Source organism: Dama dama, chromosome 5 (genome assembly GCF_033118175.1).
Source record: "Dama dama isolate Ldn47 chromosome 5, ASM3311817v1, whole genome shotgun sequence".
Lineage (NCBI taxonomy): Eukaryota > Metazoa > Chordata > Mammalia > Artiodactyla > Cervidae > Dama > Dama dama.
This window is the reverse complement of record NC_083685.1, coordinates 93,910,142-93,928,808: the sequence shown is the minus strand read 5'-3', so window position 1 is coordinate 93,928,808 and position 18,667 is coordinate 93,910,142. Positions and strand designations below refer to the sequence as shown.

Genomic DNA, 18,667 nt, shown 5'->3' with positions numbered 1-18,667 from the left:
ACGACTGAGCAATTTTCCCTTTATCTATTCCCTCATTACACTGCTTTCTAAGGAAGAGGCACTGAGGTCAGTTCTCAATATCGCCCCATAGATTACCAAAGAATAAAAAAATCATCAAAATGTGCTGTGTGTCGAGCATCTTTCTCTCTCTTTGAGTCCAGGTGTGGCATTTCAGATAGGATATGGTATTAGAAAAAGAGGGTTAGATGCTTGTGTTCAATTATCTTCTTAACTCAGAAATGCTACCCCATCTGGGTCTGATTTTTATTAAGAAAGGAAGTAATTTTCTTCACAGAGGTTCACCAACTTGAAATCCTATTAGGATATGGGGATCCAGGTATTACTCTCTCAGAATATTGGTGCCAGCGATTTAATGGACTCTTCCTTGCCTTACAAACATCATTTCTAGCCAGGTGAACCTCAGCAAAGAAAATTGGTTCCTTTCTTAAGAAAGAGCAAATCCAAATTGGATGAGTGCTGACAACTTCCTAGTACCAGCTCCCCCCTCCTCCTATCTTTCCCGTTGCAAGGCTAGGTGTCACTCTCCATCCCATTTTTATCTCAAAACTTGGGCAGAGAAAATATGTTATTGCTCTGTTCCAAATACCATCAAAGACTTCCAATTAGATTCACAAATATGGACTGGGAGCTTGACAGGTTCACAGCACACAGCTAAGCACCATTGCTGATTTTCCCCACTTCTCCACCAGCCTAACGGGGACAGAGAGATTTAAGACTGACTCTCTGTGTTCCCACAGCATCCTGTGCAAATCAATAAAATAATACTTGTGTGATACATTAAAATCCTCTGTGTTTCTCACCACTAGGCCTGCAGAGAACATGGACCATCCCACTGTCATTATTGCTAAAGACGTTCTAAAAAACACGTAAGTCCAACAGAAACCAATTCCAGTTTCTGCCCTTGAGAAGGTCATAATCCGGAGAGAGGTCCTTGGCCTGACTGTGAATCAGTGCTCCGGTTGTTACCACCATTTCTTTCTGGGGAACCCAAGGTACACAGAGATGCTTTGGGACCTATTTTCCACGACTGGATGCACACTGAGGCAGTGTTCTGGCAAACCTCCTCCCAGGACAGGCTGGAGCTGTATCTCAGCAGGATGAACCATCTTCCTCAGAGTCCCAGTCCCCACAAGAGAAGCAGGTGGGGGTACGGTCTAGGTGACCTTGAGACCAGACACCACGCCGACTCCTGCAGTCAGCCAGCTGGCACAAACACCCGGTCTCCCCGCCTGGCAACTCACATGTAGCCCCAAGACTCCAGTCAGGTTTGTTTCCCCAGCACACCCAGACCAGACTGGTCAGACCAGTATTTCTCGGTACCGGCCACTAGAGGCGTGGCCTCCAGCAGCGCCGAAGCCCCACCTGAGAACGATCCGAAGGTACTCAACGCCCTCGGCCTCCTCACACTTGACGGACAGGAGCAAGTTTCCCAGGCTGCTGCCAGTACAGTAGAAGTTTAGATGATCCTAGAGACAGAAATCAGGTGTTAACAGGGATGGAGGGGACCCCCCAGACATGTTCCCCCAAATCACCTCCTTCACCAGGAGGGCACCCTCCAGACATGTTCCCCCAAATCACCTCCTTCACCAGGAGTCAGAAGCCCCACAGCAACGAGCAAGAGACAAAAGCTAATGTTGTAGTTCTGCTGTCGATGGTGGGGGGAGGGGTAGACGAGGGGAAGGAGGAGAAGGGTCACAGTAACAGGTTCCAACTGCCCAGAGTCCCAGGACCTGCCAGGCACTGGGCTAAAAGCCCAATATCCCTTCACTTCTTTAATCCTGACTTTCAACTCTATGCATGAGAAAACATCATCATGCCCATTTCACAGATGGGTAAACCACGTTCAGAGTCGTTAACTATCCAAGGCCATACCACTAATAAGTGAAAGATCCAGGGTTCCACATCTGTCTTGACCAAAGCACAAGTTCTTCATCACAAGATGAAGAACTGCCTCGCTCCCAGGGGCAACCCTCCCCAATTCAGACTATTTGCAGGAATAAAGCTGGGAGGGTGGAGTCAGTTGGTTCTCTAAACAGTGGGTCTCCCCCTCGCTCAGGGAGCCCATCCTGGACCAGCCATCTCAGGGTGGGGGCCTGGAGTCTGCATTTTAACACATTCCCTAGGAGGTGCTGACACACAGCTCCTAAGACAGAAAAGCTGCCTTAGGCTGGAGATTTCCGGAATCTGCCCTCGGGACTTCCGGAACCTGGCAAGTCTGGTGGGCAGAATATATTTAAAGAAATGTAAAGTCGTCACTTTTAAGCTATCAGAGGTTCACAGCACATCATCTGGTACAAGTACCCAGGGGGACTTGCTAGAATGAGGACACAAGAGACTTGTACTATTTTGATAGAAACAGACTTCCAAAGTGTGAGAACATTTTTTTTTTTTCTTCCAATCTCCTTCACCTCCAAACACTACCCTTTCCATCACCTTCTAAAATATGTGTCTAAAATATGTGATGTGTCGGGGGTGTTGCCCACCTGGACTCATCACACACGAGCCTTCCTGGCTCTGCAGACACTCTGCCCCACCCTCACCCCCGACCCCCACCCAGGGGCAGAGCCAGTCAAGACACTGGCAGGAGAGGGACAGGACTTGGAAGAGGAGAGACAGAGAGAAAGGAGGCCTGGAGAGGAACGCCAGGCTCCTGCCCCTACCCCCTGCCCCCCGTCCCCGCCTCCGGCAGCTAGTTATTTCCCTGCCCTGGGTCCCCGGGCCTTACCTTCCCCAGAAAGTGCCTGCGGTAGGCCCTGGCTTCACCCTTGCACTCGAGCTTGTAGCCAAATGTGCTGGGACTGAGGCTGTCCTCCTCCTCATCCTCACAGATGCTGCTGCCCAGGGAGGTTGGTGTGCTCACGTTCTCGGGGTCCTCAATCCAGTAGCCCCCAAACTGGGGCAGGACGATCAAGGGGTACGGGCCTCCCTTCTCCACAACCTGGAGGCAGAGGGAGGTTCTGGCACTGCAGCCTGCCCCAGGGTCTATAGAAGGAGGGGAAGGGTGCCGGTGGGGTGTCCCTCAACCTTCCAACCGCTCCAAGGAGGGGATCCCATCTTTGAGGCCAAAAGCAGTAAAATTAACCCCTCCTTTAAGCCCTGTAACACCTCCAATTTCACTGACCCTGGAGCACCAGAGGTGCAAAGCTTTGGCAGATATCTTCAATTTAAACATGGAAAAGCTGAGGTCACAAAGGGGATAATGGAAAGAGACCTCAGGCCCTCAAGTTCCAGGGTCAGGGTTCTCTCCCACATGGGGCTGGGCAGGGACCATCAACATCATCACCATCAGCTCCCCCAGCTGTGCCCCAGAGACAGGACCCAGAGCTGAACGCGGCCAGGGGGCTCCTACCTCATCGATGCTGGGGTACGGAATGTAGTCATCCTGCAAGACAAACCAGACAATGTCACCATTCATCCCCGCAACACCCATCAGGTTTGCTCACTGTTTCCATTCCCCTCTCCCAGATCGGGGAGGTAGGGGGCTGGGGGCCTGGCAGACTGCAGCAGGGCCTTGGGAAGATCAGCGGGCAGAAAACCAGACAGAAAAACAGCCTAGAGGCAGCTCTGGAACCTGGCTTGAGTTCTTCCCCAGAATGATAGAACCTGAGTGCAAACACTGCCAGCTGAAGATGCAGTATGCAAAGCGCTGAGGCCCACACTTGTGGTGACCCAGTTGCTCACCCTAGGAGGCTGTCACAGGAAGGTAACCTCTGGTCCCATCCAGCCCCCTCCAGGTAAGAGGGCTGCACCCCTGGGCCTGGGCAATGGAAGTTGAAGCTGAGAGCTGATGCCTCTGGAACCTGGAGCATAGAGTCTGACACCCCTACACACGGCATGTGGTCCATTCGCAGGAGTGGGTGCAGAGAAGCCAGGCTGAGCCTCAAGCCTTGTCTCCACCGCAGTCCACCCAGAAGCTGCCCCAAAGGCATCAAGCCAGGGCTCCCCTGGCTGCCCACTGTGCCCCAGTCAACATGGTGTGGTCACTGAAGTGGCTCATGGTGAAAATCTGAGGGAGACAGCTAAGAGAGCAGAACCCAGCAAGCCCACTGTGTCCCCTGCCTGTCACCCGCCCAGCCCACCTTGTTCTTCTGGGGTCCCGGCTTCTGCTCTTCAAGCTTGATCCCCTGCAGAAACAAGGAAAAGAGGATCCATGGAAAAGCAAAGGTCACAGAAGACGAGCCAAACAGAGGAGTCTACCAGGAGCAGCTGCCTTAGCTGGCGGTTAGTGATAGCAGCAGCAGCAGCTGGCGTGTGCTGGGCCCTCACACACTCAGGCCTCACAGCAGCCTCCGGCAAGGCAGCAGGTTAAGAGCATGGGCTCAAGCCAGATACAGGGGTTCAAATCCCAACACTGCCACTTATGACCAGATGACCTTGGACAAGTCACAAAACTCTCTGGAGCTCAATGTTCCAATCTGTAAAATGCGAACGAAAATGGCACCTACTCTTGTGGTGAATATTAAATGTTGAGAACGTGTTGAGCCCTTGGAAGAGTGGTCATTATATGGTAAAAGCTATAGGTAAACAGCTTTTTCATCTTGGTGCAATTTTTTTTTTTTTTTACTGCGCTGGGTCTTTGCTGCTTTGCATGAACTTTCTAGTTGCAGCAAGCAGGGGTTAGTTGACAGTGGAATGTTGTGGTCTTTGTTGCAGAATATGGGCTTTAGGTGCATGGGCTTCAGTAGTTGCAGCACTTGGGTTCAGTAGTTGTGGCTCATGGGCTTAGTTGCCCCATGGCGCGTGGGATCTTTCCGGACCAGGGATCAAACCCATGTCCCCTGCATTGCAAGGCATGTTCTTATCCACTGTACCATCAGGCAAGACCCACTCTAGCACTTAAACATCTCCACCAGGCTCTCTCAAAGCCAACAGGTGAGGGGTGAGGGACGGGAACCTGCATCTTGGGGTGTCGGCACCCGCAGGCTGGACCTCATGCCACACCAGCTGCACCCCTCCCGGGTGGGAGGGGCCACGGCTGACAGGCAGGTGGCCTGGTCCTCACTCTGCTGCTTACTGTCAGTGACCCTTGACGAAGCTGAGCCTCATGCAGTTTCCACAGCTTCAACTGCAAAATGAGGATTCTAACACCCACCCATCCATCTCACAGCGGTGTCATTGCAAGGGTCAGGCACGTTCACTGGGCCTGGATTAAAGGGCAGCATCTGCAGGTGTCTGGAAGATGCTCTTCTGGGGAGCAGGGCCCGGTTTCCAGTGGTGCCACGTTCTGACTTAAGTGGGTTTTGAGGAGGTGGGGTATATGGTGTTCCCAAGACTGTTTGAATAAATTCCGACAAGGGTGTGAGAGATGCTGGGACACGTTGGGACACACAGGTCCCTCTGGAGAGAAGAGCGTCCTGCAGCAGCCCCTGCCCGATCATAACAACACAGAGCAGGAACCTGACCTTGCACGGCGCTCCCTCCTTCAGTCCCCTCTGAAAACCTCAGCACCTATTTACCAACACGGAAACGGGGGCCCTGGGAGGAGGTTCCTGGAGCTGGTGGGTGTGAGCACCCGGAGATGAAGCTGGGCTGTGGGTCTACAGTGCAGAGCCCTCAGAGCCCAGGACCCCTGCTCACTCACTGGGTGGATTTAGACTCGGGCTTCTCTGGACTTGGCCGGGCTGAGTCACCTGCAGCATCACCCAGGAGGGCATGGGGAGGGCCCCTCCCGCTCAACAGGGCGCCCTTTCTCCACATGGGGAGAAAACCACCTGAGTGGACAGCAGTCCCTGACCAGGGAAGCAAACTGGGAGGATGAAGAGAGGGGTGATGTCAGGAGTTGGTCTGTTTGTCCTTCGTTAGTCATCGCTGCCTGGAAACAGCCCCGAGCAGGTGAGCAAACCTCCTCCCGTGCCCTCCCCCATGACAGAGCCGCCGCCCAGCACTGGGCCCTCTCCAGTGTCAGCCTTTGCTATTGTTGTTGTTCAGTTGCCAAGTCGTGTCCGACTCCTTGTGACCCCATGGACTGCAGCACACCAGCCTGCCCTGTCCTTCACCATCTTCCCTAGCATGCTCAAACTCATGTCCATTGAGTCGATGATGCCATCCAACCATCTCATCTTCTGTCGCCCCCTTCTCCTCCTGCCTTCAATCTTTCCCAGCATCAGGGTCTTTTCCAATGAGTTGGCTCTTCACATCAGGTGGCCAAAGTATTAAGCGCTTCCAATGAATATTCAGGGTTGATTTCCTTTAGGATTGACTGGTTTGATCTCCTTGCTATAGGTGTCATGATTATGGCCCCCTCCCTCATCCCTGGCCATGTGGACACTGAGGTTCAGAAAGGTAGAATGACTTGACCAAGGATGTTCAGCTAGAGAGTATCAGATAGAACTTGAACCCAGGACTGAAGGAATCCAAAGCTTCTGCACCTCATTGCTTCAAAGGATTCAGCTCTTCTTCAAATCCCTAGACTCTCAGTCAGGGAGGTCAGGAGTCCTGGATCTTAGTCTCAGCTCTTCACAACTCTCAGAACACCCTGGAGGCTACAATACTCGTGGCTCTGTCTCCACACCCGCAGCATGAAAGAGGGCGTCCTCACTCAAGGACAGACTCCAGCCACACTTCACACCAGCAACTTCTCCACATGACTTTCAGACACATGGAAGAGCTGGAAGCTGTGGCCCCTCGGAGGCTGGGGCCCAGTGGGCACTTGGCAGAGGCCCAAGCATTGGGAAGTCTGATCTCAGCCCCAGGTAGTCTCAACTGAGATGAAACTGACCAACCAACCACAGGGGTCAGCCACCCGCCATGGAGACAGACAAGAAGCATAAAAACCAGACCCCTGGGAATTCTCTGGTGGTCCAGTGGTTAAGACTCTGAAGTTTCACTGCAGAGGGTGTGATTGCATCTCTGGTCAGAGAACTAAAATCCTGCAAGCCTCGTAGTATGACCAGAAAAAAATAAAACAGACCTCCTGCCCTTGACAGGCTCCCAATCTAGCTGAGAAGACAACTCAGCAGCCTTGAAACAAGAGAATGATGAGGTCAGTTGAGTGGGGCTGGATTCTGTGCTCAGAGAAGCCCTTTGTGGGGAAGGCAGGGCTAGGAGGAGGGAAGTGGGTAAAGGGTGAGGGGTGAGTGGATTGCAGGAGCAACCAAAGAGAAGGCAGGGCAGGCTGCAAATTCCCCACCAGCTTGGCAGAGTGCAGAGCGGGACTCCAGGGATTGAGGTGGAAATCCCAGCTTTACTTAATTATATGCTGCCTCCCACCACTCACTGTCAAGGCCAAGGCCCTCCCTGTTTCCAAAACTTGACTGTGAGTTCCCTAAATACATATAAATTAGCTTGTAGTCCACACACTGCTGGGCACAGAAGGGGATTTTAATAACTTGCTTGTGATAATAACACAACCACTAATAATAGTTTTCCCTTAAACCATCCCTATCTCTCCTCACCGTTAGGGCGGCAACCTGGCTTTCCCATGAGGACCATGTTTGATTGCTTGCTGATGGCAGTCACCCTCTCAGCAGCTCCACCTGCATCTCGGGCTGACTGTGCGCACTTCATTTGCCTCCCTCCTAGAGCTTCCAAACCATCACTACAGAATCTTCCTTCCTGGAGCCTGGAGCGTCTACTTAGCCACCATAACATAGTGGCTAAGCCTTCTGGCTCCAAAGCTACAATAATAACTTACCAGCCCTTGAATGCTTTATTTAATAGCTCTGTGTCTTGGTTTTCTCATCTGTGAAATGGGGATAACAATATACCTACTTCCTGGGGGACTTCTCAGGAAGAAATGACGTGACACCTATCAATCTCTGAGCCCAGAGAAGTGCCTGAAATGTGTAGGCTATCATCAGCATCTTCTTCCCATCTGTAACTGTTATTTCTCATTTCATCCAGACAACCATGTGAGTGGGTATTTGCATTCTCATTTATAGAAGCTGTGCTATTGTGATTTATGAGAAATATTAATATATATTTGGTACAGCCGCCAGGCCCCAGGGGCTCCCACTGGCCAAATCTAAGACAACTTGAGCATTAAAATAAAGATTTTATTATAGAGACTATAAACTACAGTATAATCAGAATCCATGAATCCATACCAATGAGTGAATGGATGAATGGATGGATGGATAGATGGACAAATGAACAAATGAACGGAGAAAAGGGAAAGCTCTTTCTGATTGTAGAAAGCCAACTATAAACGTAGGAAAAACCTAAAACCCTTGGCATTTCCTAGGTGCTAAGACCAATGGAGCATCTATGGAGCATCTCTTTTTACAGCATTTGAACCTTTGTCCTTCATTCCTGAAATAGCTCCAGAGCCAGAAAGGTGAAAGGGGCGTCTTAAGTTTATGTTAATGAGGTAACTTCTGGAAAGCCCCTAAGGATGGGAGCTTGTTGAGAGGGTAACCAACCCTGATTAGAGGGTTGGAACTTTCAGCCCCACCCCAACCTCCAGAGACAGAGGAGAGTCTGGAGATTCAATCAATCACCAATGGTCAATCATTTAATCTATCATCCTGTGTAAAGAAGCCTCCACAAAAACCCACAAGGACGGGGCTTGGGGGATTTCCTAGCCAGTGAACATACACTGTTCCCAAAGAAGGCATGGGAGCTTGCATCCTTTCCCACATACCTTGCCCGCGGTCATTCTTCCATCTGGCTGTTCCTGAGTTATCTATTTTTATAATAAGCTGTTAACCTAGTAAGTCCGTGGGTTTCCTGAGTTCTGTGAGTCGCTCTAGTGAATTAATGGAACCAAGGAGCGATCATGGGAACCTCTGATTTATAGCCAGTGAGTCAAAACACGGGTTTTGGATCTGGATTTGTGATTGGGGTTGAAGTCAGAGGAGGGAGGTCTTGTGGGACTGAGCCCATCACCTGTGAGATCTCCAGGGAGACTGTGTCAGAACTGGGTGAAATTGTAGGGCACCCAGCTGGTGTTGATGAATTGTTTAGTGTGGGGAAAACAGCCACGCGTTTGGCATCAGAGTGAGGCAAGGACAGTGCTGTGAGGCGACAGAAAACAGGAACCAGAGGCTCAGAAAAGGGTAGGAACTAGTGCTAGCGAGTGTTAGAAGCAGGATTTGAACTCAGGTCTGTCTCCTACTTGGCTGCTCTGCCTCCCAAACATGAGACGACTCCTCTAAGAAGGGGCTTTCTTTCTGACCCATTCCAGGAACGACGAACCCTCTCAAATCCTCCCCACATCCGCCTGCCCTGCTGGCAGGTTCTGTTTATCTTCTCTCCATCCTTCAGGCAGAAGCCATTCCAGAATCCTGTGTGCTGTTCATGTGGACATGACCTCGGCTGGCCCAGGCCATCAGAACTGTGAGTGCTCTCTTCTCTGCCCTCCCTCCAAGGACCCAAGTTTTGCCCGTGGGTTTCTCCTGGTGTTGTGTCCTGAGTGTCCTGTGGCACTCCCACCCGGGACTTGCCCCACCCCACCCCACCCCGACATTGAGGATGCTTACCTGCATCTTCTCCAGCATCTCGAAGAACTCTGCTGACTGAAAGATACAAGCAGGGCAGAGAGACAAAGACAGGGCGTCAGCCAGGAGGCAGAGAGAAAAAGTCTCCCTGCTGACTGTCTGGAAGCTCAAACCGGGCTTCCCCAGGGATGAAATTCATTTGGATCAAGAGAAGATAATTTGATTTTGCCTTTGCAGGGCTGGAAGGGCCAGAACACCCCATACAATGAAGCATGCCCAGGCTGGCACATGGCCCTGGAGAGAACAGTCACTCAGTCTCTGTCAAGAGGGAGGGGCCCCTGGGAAAAGCCGAGGTTTCCCCAACGCTTGGAGACTCACCCTCCAGCAGCATTCGTGGTTGGGATGCTTTCAACCCAACAGTGGAGCCAAGATGTCCCACACAAACAGATTTCCAAGTTTTGTGGCAACACACAGCCCCTTCTGTCTTCTCACAAAAGTCTCACTTAGAATTCCAGCATACAAAACCAGTTAAAGCGTGCTGCTCCGGCCAAGACAGCTGTGGAAGCTTGCGCCCCTGGTGGGTCACCTCTGCCTGCCTGTCCCTATCCGCTGTCCCCAAGAGACATTTTTGAGAACCCGAGAACTTGAGAGCAAAGCCTGAAAACTGCAGCCTCCAGGAGCCTGGATGGGTTATTTTTAAAATCATAAACTATGTAAGTCCAAAATTTTAACCTACTTTGGTGCCAACTTTGTAAACTCCAGATAAGACCAAAAAGAGAAAAAGAAGGTGGAATGGAAGGGCGAGGGGCTGCAAGCTGTACCCTAACAAAATACAGGCAGAGGTTCCACCAGAGGTCCCCACTTCCCATTCTGGGAAAAGAGCTCTACTTTTTTCTGGGCACTGGCAAGCCCTGAGTTAATTAGTGCTCAGAATGGACAGCCCCAGATGAATAGGGGACAAAAGAAAGCAGTGAAAAGGAAACAATGTCCTTGTCACTTCTCCACTTAAAGGTAGGGCATCCATCCTGCCTTCCTCTGCAGACACTCACAGGCCAGAATTGCCTGATGCCCCTGTCAGCCTCCACATTCTCAGAAGACAACCACCATGGAAAGGATGCTTGTGGAGTCACAGGCAGAAACCTGGCCCTGCTGCAGACTCCAAGCGACCTCTCCCAAGCTAAAACTGGCCCATCAGAGGCGAAGAGTCTCCAGCTTCCTCAAGCTCAGGTGCCAAGGTCTGGAAACCCCACATGTAAATGTTCAGGGTTGAGAACAAGCTTAGGGCACCCACATCAAGCACCTTTGACCAGAAGCAGCCATCAAACATCCAGCTCTCAAATCTATCCTTCCCATTTGCTCTGTGGATTCTTACCAACTCCAATCTCCAGGATACAAAGAATGATAAACATAAAGAACTTATGGAGGGACTTCCCTGGTGGTCAAGGGGTTAAGAATCCACCTCCCAGTGCAGGCGATGCAGGTTGGATCCCTGGCTGGTGAACTAAGATCCCACATGCTGCAAAGCAACTAAGTCCATGCACCCACCGCAATTACCAAGCCTGCACACCACAACTAGAGAGAAGCCCCTCAAGCTGCAACAGAAGACCCACGTGACACACCAGAGCCAAATAAATACACACAAACAAATAAACACACGGCAGAGCCAAATAAATAGATAGTTTTTTTTAAAAAGAACTTATACAAATTAGTAAGGATAGAAAGATGAGAAGAAAGAGGATAAGAAGATAGAAACAATCAATATTTTAAATACACAGACCTCTGACCCAACAATTCCTCTTCTAGAACATATACTACAAACACACTGACACATGAACACAAAGATAGACACAATAAAATGGTTATTGCAGCATTGTTTGTAACAGCAAAAAAAAAAAAAAGTGGAAACAACTTAAACATCGATCTACAGGAAACTGGTTAGAATACGCTACACAGAATAAAATACAAATACTATGGGAAGCCATGTGTCAATAATTTAGATAACTTAGATGAAATGGGGACTTCCAAGGTGGCTCAGAGAGTAAAGAATCTGCCTGCAATGAGAGGGACCCAGGTTCAATCCCTGGGTTGAGACAATCCTCTGGAGAAGGGAATGGCAACCCATTTCAGTACTGTTGCCTGGAGAATTCATGGACAGAGGAGCCTGGTGGGTTACAGCCCATGGGGTCACAGAGAGTGGGACACAACTAAGCGACTAATACATATGCAGATGAAATGGACAATTCCCAGTAATCACAGGCTACCAAAACTGACTCAGGAAGAAACAGAAGATCTAAGAAGACCTGTAATAAATAACAGAGGTTGGATTAGTAATCAAAAAACTACCCACAAAGAAAAGCCCAGGTCCAGATGGCTTTAGTTGTAAATTCTACCCCTTAAAGAAGAAGTAATACTAATTCCTCCCAAACTCTTCCAGGAATAGAAGAGGGAACACTTCCCAACTTATTTCCTGAGGCTAGTACTACGCTGACACCAAAATTAACATCACAAGAAAAGAAAACTACAGACCAATACAGCTTATGAAAATAAGTGCAAAAATTCTCAACAAAATTCCAGCAAACCGAATCCAGCAACATAAAAAGAACTACCACTTCAGTAATTCCACTCCTAGGTATGTATCCCCAAGAGAAGAGAAAACATACATCCACTTAAAAACTTGTACACTCATGCTCACAGCAGCAGTATTTGTAATACCCCCAAAAGTGGGAATAACCCAAACGCCCATCAACTTTTGCATAAAGATTATAGTATATCTATATACTAGAATATATTCAACCACTAAAAAAAGAATGAAGTCCTGGCACATGCATGGCACTGCATGGATAAACCTTGAAAACACTATGCTGAGTGAATGGACACAGACATAAAAGGCTGCATATTATGTGATTCCATTAATATAAAATGCCCAGAATAGGCAAATCTATAGAGACAGAAAGTAAATTTGTGGTTGCTTAGGGCTCAGAGAAATGGGGGATTTGGAAGCTAAAAGATATAAGGTTTCTATTTGAGTTGATGAAAAATGTTCCAAAATTGATTGTGGTAATGGTTACACAATTCTGCAAATATACTAAAAAACATGAAACTGTACACTTTAAATAGGTGGCTTTATGGTAAGTTGTTCAAAAAACTGCTCAATTATTCAGAAAGAAATCTGAGGACTTCCCTGGTGGTCCAGTGGTTAATAATTTGCTTACCAACGCAGGGACTCAGATTCAATTCCTGGTTGAGGAACTAAAATCCCGCATGCCTCGGGGCAACTGAGCCCGCACACCACAACTCCAGAGCCCATGCCTCAACTAGAGAGAAGCCTGCCTGCCACAGCGAAAGATCCTGAATGCTGCAACTAAGATCGGATGCAGCCAAAATAAATATGTTTTGAAAAGAAAACAGTAGTTCCATATTCCAACACAAGATGCTCTCCAAGATCTATTAAATATCGGGGTGCGGGGGTGCAATTCAGAACATCACAGAGAATGTGACCCCATTTTAGTAAAAACAAAACCCAAAATTATTTATAGGTATGTATATAAATGCATAGAAAATAATACAAAAGAATATACCTCACACTGTCAGAAAGTTATTATTACAAGAAGAGGGAGAAAGTAGGGAAGAGAGTTCTGCTTTATATATGGGATGCTTCAAAAGCATGTAGACCTACATTACTCACATAGTTCAATTTCAAAGAAATAAATTTTGTAAAGGAAACAAAAATATGCAAAGGACTCAATTTGCTCAAGGAGAAATATAAAATGACCAATGAAACATGCCCAGCCTCCCTAGTTATTAAAGTAAGATAAGATAACATCTTTCACCTATCAGATTGGCCAAGATTAAAAAGAAAATTCAGTGCTGGCAAGGACTATAGATAAGTGTGTGCCTGGTACTTTCTGAAGGGCAATTTGGTACAATGTGTCCAAAGCCTGAAAAATGTTCAGGTATTTTGGTCCATAAACCTACTGTAAGGAATTTACACTAGAGTAATATTTGGGCAACTGCACAAAAATACTGTATACAAGGATATTTGTAGAAACATCACTTATGGGTTAAAAAAAAGTGGAAATAGTTGAAGTACACATCAATAAGGGAAAAATAAATAATACACGGAAGTATGCACATACAATAAAATAACTCTAAAAGGAGATCTGTACCAGTTATGCTGGTATGAAGATTCACATCATATCACTCAGTGAGAAAAGTAAGGATCAGAACAATATGGTCCCTCTTTAATTATTATTTACTTATTTATTTTTGGCCATACTGGGGCTTCATTGCTGAGTGCAGCCTTTCTCTACTTGCAGCAAGTGGGGCCTATTCTCTAGTTGCGGTGCTTGGGCTTCTCACTGCAGTGGATTCTCTGGTTAAGGAGCACAGGCTCTAGGGCACACAGGCTCAGTAGTTGCAGCTCATGGGCTCTAGAGTGTGGACTCAGTTAAGTTGTGGGCTTAACTGCTCCGAGGTACGTGGAATCTTCCCAGACCAAGGATTGAACCCGTGTCCCCTGCATTAGCAGGCGGATTGTTAACCACTGGACCACCCAGGGAAGTCCTGATCCTTTTTTTTCCCAACATATATATCATCATGTGGATGTACACATCACTCTTGAAGGATATTTGCCAAGTTGAGTTATAGGTTAAGGATAATTTTTTCCTTTTTGCTTTTCAGTATTTTTTCAATTTTCTATAACAATTATAAATCATTTCTGTAATTAATCAACTGCAAAGACTCCAACACATAATCAGAGGCTCTAGCATGCCTCTCTTCACTTCCCCTAACTCCTGCTACAGTATGCCCCATCCGGCACTTTCATAAGATAACACTCCCAGAAACACAAGTTTTATAGCCTTTTGTGCCCACAGAAAGCCCCTGAATTCAGGCCAATTAATTTCCAGGTCTAATCATGACCCTGTGTGTTATAGATAAAGAAACTCTCTTGAATCACCCCCACATCCAGCTTACCCATTGGTATCTATATAATCTGGCAACCAAAAAAACCTTAGGTGTGTTCTTACACAATGCTCTTGTGCTAGTTAGTCAATTAACCCCACACGATTAAACACTGGTCACTGGAAGTGCTGGGGAAGGGTCCTCTCCCAGGTGGCTCAGTGGTAAAGAACCTGCCTGCCATGCAGGAGACTCTGGTTCAATCTCTGGGTCAGGAAGATCCCCTGGAGGAGGAAATGGCAACCCACTCCAGTATTCTTGCCTGGGAAATCCCATGGACAGAGGAACCGGGCGGTCTACACTCCACGGGGTCTCAAAAGAGTCGGACGTGACTTTGCAACCACACAACAACAACAGATCTTAATTATGAGACAAAACTACGCAGAGTGACGCTGCAGGTGACCAGTGGTTCAGAGCAGGCAGGCAGCACTCCTTGCTGGGAGGTAAGGGTATTAGTTCACCACCATGTAACAAATTACTCCCAAAACATAGTGACTCGCAACAGTGTCCATGGGTCAGGAATGCAAACTGCTTCTTTGGGCAGTTCTGGTTCAAGGTTTCTCAGGCAATTGCATTCAGGATGTCAGCAGAGGCTGAAGCCTTGATTATGGCCAGGGGATCTGCTTCTAAGATGGTTTAGTCACAAAGCTGTCAGCAGGAGGGCCCAGTTCCCATCACACAGACCTCTCCTTTGGCTACTTGAGTGTCCTTACAACATGGCAGCTGACCCTCCCCCACCCCAACCCACCCAGAGCAAGACAGCCAAGAGAGAAAGCACAAAAGAAGTTATAGTACCTTCTTCTATTCCTTATTCTAGTCCTTACTCTTATCTTATTTAATCCTTATTCTTTATCCTATTCCTTATTCTTTATGGGATTTTTTTAATATTTATTTTTTTTGTTTGGATGCTTGGGGTCTTAGTTGCAGCATGCAGGAACTTCCTTACAGCATGTGGGATCTTTTGTTGCAGCACTTAGACTTCACTCTAGTTGTGGTGCACAGGCTCCAGAGCACACAGGTTCAAAAGCTGCAGCCTATGGGCTTAGCTGCCCATGGCAGGTAGGATCTTAGTCTCCTGACTAGGGATCGAACCTGTGTCTCAAGCATTGAAAAGCGGATTCTTAACCAATGAACCACCAGGGAAGTCCCTGTCCTATTCTTTAGAAGCAAGTGTCCATGACCAGCCTGCACTCAAAGGGATAGGAATGAGGTTCCACCTCTACAGGAGAGAAGTGTCAAAGAATTTGAGGTCATGTTTTAAAATGACCACATCAAGGAAGGCTTCTTGTAAGGTTTCTGGTTGTAAATGCAACCAGACCTTAAAAGATAAACAGGAATCACTTGATAGAGAAGGAGTGTGTGTTAGTCGCTCAGTCATGTCCAATTCTTTGCGACCCCATGGACTGTAGCCCACCAGGCTCCTCTTGTCCATGGGGATTCTCCAGGTAAGAATTCTGGAGTGGGTTGCCATTGCCTTCTCTGGGGAGGGATCTTTCCAACCCAGGGATTGAACCCGGATCTCCTGCATTGCAGGTGGACGCTTTACTGTCTGAGCTACTAGGGAAGAAGCCCTATAGCGAAGGTGGGGAGGGCGTTACTGGCAGTGGTAACAGTGAGGGCAAAGGTGAAGGAGCATGGTGTGTACTCAATGAATGGTGAGTGGATCGACTCGGCTGCCCGAGGCCTCTGGGTCAACACCCAGAAGCTCAGACTGAAAAGGAGGGTGCAGGCCTGAGAGACTCTGAATACCAGGAATTTGGGCTTAATCTGGAAGGTCCTGGAAAGCTACTGAGGTTTGCATATGGTAGAAAGACTGTCTCCCTCAATGTCTGTGGGGGATTGGCTCCAGCATCCCTGAGGATACCGAAATCCAAGGATGTGCCTTATAGAAAATGACACAGGGACTTCCCTGGTGGTCGAGTGGTTAGAATTTGCCTTCCAACGCAAAAGACACAGGTTCCATCCCTGGTCCGGGAAGATTCCACATGCCCCGGGGCAATTAAGCCTGTGTACCACAACTACTGAGCCCGTACCCCCCACAGCCCATGCTCCAAAAAGATAAAAGAAGCCAATGCAATGAGAAGCCCATGCACCACAACTGGAGACTAGCTCCTGCTCACCACAACTAGAGAAAGCCCATGAAACACTGAAGACCCAGTGCAGCCAAAACTAAATAAAGAAAGAAAGAAAAATTTTTTAGGAAAAGAAAATGGCAGAGCACAGCTGCCCCCTTTTCCCACAGGTTCCACCAGCTGGGGATCAAAATCAAAATCGTCGGTTCAATCTGTGGATGCAGAACCCGCAGATACAGAAGGTCAACTCAACAGGAGGTGGTAGAATCCAGTGGTCAAACCCAGGTCTGGAGAGTGGCCGACATCCTACAGACTGGTTTGTACGGCACAAGGCATGTGATTCAATTTCTCTTACTTCCCTCACCTGAAAGCAGAATCAGTCCCTGCCTTTCAGGGCTCACGTGAAGCTGAAGTAAGAATATGAACAAGAAGTACCAGAGCCTATCCACGGTTTTTGTTGTTGTTCTGTCGCTAAGTCGTGTCTGACTCTTTATGACCCCATGGACGGCAGCACACCAGGCTTCCCTGTCCTTCACTATCTCCTGGAGTTAGCTCACATTCATGTCCATTGAGTCGGTGATGCTATCTAACCATCTCATCCTCTGCTGCCTGCTTCTCCTCCGGCCTTCAATCTTTTCCAGATCAGGGTCTTTTCCAAAGAATGGGCTCTTTGCATCAGGTGGCCAAAGTACTGGAGCTTCAGCTTCAGCATCAGTCCTTCCAATGAATATTCAGGGTTGATTTCCTTTAGGCTTGACTGGTTTGAGCTCCTTGCTGTCCAAGGAACTCTCAAGAGTCTTCTCCAACACCACAGTTTGAAAGCATCAATTCTTCGGTGCTCAACTTTCTTTATGGTCCAACTCTCACATCCGTACATGACTACTGGAAAAACAGCAACTTCTATAAGGAACTTCTATAAGAAAGCTCACTCTGGAAATAAACTCTGTCCTGCTGGGAAATGATCTAGTACCTTTAGGTAGTTAGCTTTTCCTTTTATTTTCATGAAAATTTTTATTTATTTAATTTTTGGCCTAGCTGTGCAGCATGCCAGATCTTAGTCCCCAACCAAGGATCAAACTCGTGCCCCCTGCAGTGGAAGCAAGCAGTCTTAACCATTGGAACACCAGGGAAGTCCCAACTTCTCCTGATTAAGCTTTTCTTGACTTCATCCATCTTCCCAGAGGCAGTGTGTTTCGATTACTGTTAAAAATGGGTCTACTTCCTGAATGAAGATGCTCCATGGCCTCAGCGCTGGCACAGGTGGGGAGATGAAAGGGCTGTGACTCACCCTCATTCCTGAATAATGCACAGGATGGACAACTGCAGCGTGGACAGTGTCCAGGAGCAGAAATCGGCCAGTGGCAACTTGGCCTGCGCTGACCTGGCCCCACTTCATGGTGACTTGTTGAACTTTCCAATGGGATGGTGCCAGCCTTGGCAAAGAGCAAGCCTCCTTTTCCACCCAGAAGCAAGGTGACTCAGGCCAGGCTGGGACAGCAGTTCCAGTCCCACCCTTGTCCACACCCCCTGAGACTGCTTCATGCAGCCAAGGGCGTGCAGCAGGCAAGCAATAAATGCTCAATGACTCACTGGCATCATTCCCCCAGGCCCTTCAGGATAGATTGAAGCCCTGCTGGGAGCATCCTTCACAAGGGGATACCCCTCCATCAGTTAGCAAGAAATGTAGTTCAGCCTCCTCACCAGTAGCAGTGGCCCAGCTGTCTAAATTATTATTAGCAAAAGCCATCACCACCCAAATCTGAGCAGAGGCCAGCTTTCCCCAGGGCTCTGCCTTAACAGCCAGTCGAGTAGTCCGTGAAATAATCACCGAGAGCCAGTGCCCAGCCAAGGAATCCACAGGCTGGGCCCCAAGGCTTTGTCCAGGTCAAGCTGTGTCCTCCCACCTCCCCATATAGAAATTACCCGAACTTTCTTTAGAAAGACAAAGGGAGTCCTTGCGGGGAGAGGGTCAGAGGAGGTTCGAGGTAATAGGGGCAAGAGAGAAAAGGGACTGCAAGGCCAGTCTTGAGGAATCTTCCCTGCACCCCTCTTTGTTCACTCTGGTGCCAGCCCCCTGCCCAGGTGATGAAGAAGCAAAAGCAACGGAAGAAATTCAGTACAGTAGAGCCACCGCCCCGTCTCAGCACCCTGGGCCCTTCCTGGGGACAGGAGCGGCCTGGCCTACCTCCCTCTGGTCCACAGCAGCTCTACACGTGGACACGGCCTTTCCTGGCAGAT

General features: G+C 48.5%; 1 protein-coding gene across 13 annotated transcripts in view; it reads right to left on the bottom strand.

Annotated features, from left to right (window-relative positions):
* RAP1GAP2 (RAP1 GTPase activating protein 2) overlaps positions 1-18,667 on the bottom strand; it is a 214,499-nt gene that overhangs the window by 51,998 nt on the left and 143,834 nt on the right. For 7 of the 13 annotated variants that reach the window (XM_061143107.1, XM_061143110.1, XM_061143108.1 and 4 more), the window contains 5 exons: positions 9,441-9,476; positions 4,101-4,145; positions 3,371-3,403; positions 2,747-2,959; positions 1,384-1,487 (listed from right to left, as the gene is read on the bottom strand). In XM_061143107.1, coding sequence (XP_060999090.1) covers positions 1,384-1,487; positions 2,747-2,959; positions 3,371-3,403; positions 4,101-4,145; positions 9,441-9,476 — 431 coding nt within the window. The remainder of the gene's footprint in view (positions 1-1,383; positions 1,488-2,746; positions 2,960-3,370; positions 3,404-4,100; positions 4,146-9,440; positions 9,477-18,667) is intronic. The other 6 variants (XM_061143113.1, XM_061143111.1, XM_061143112.1 and 3 more) reach the window with 3 other exon arrangements.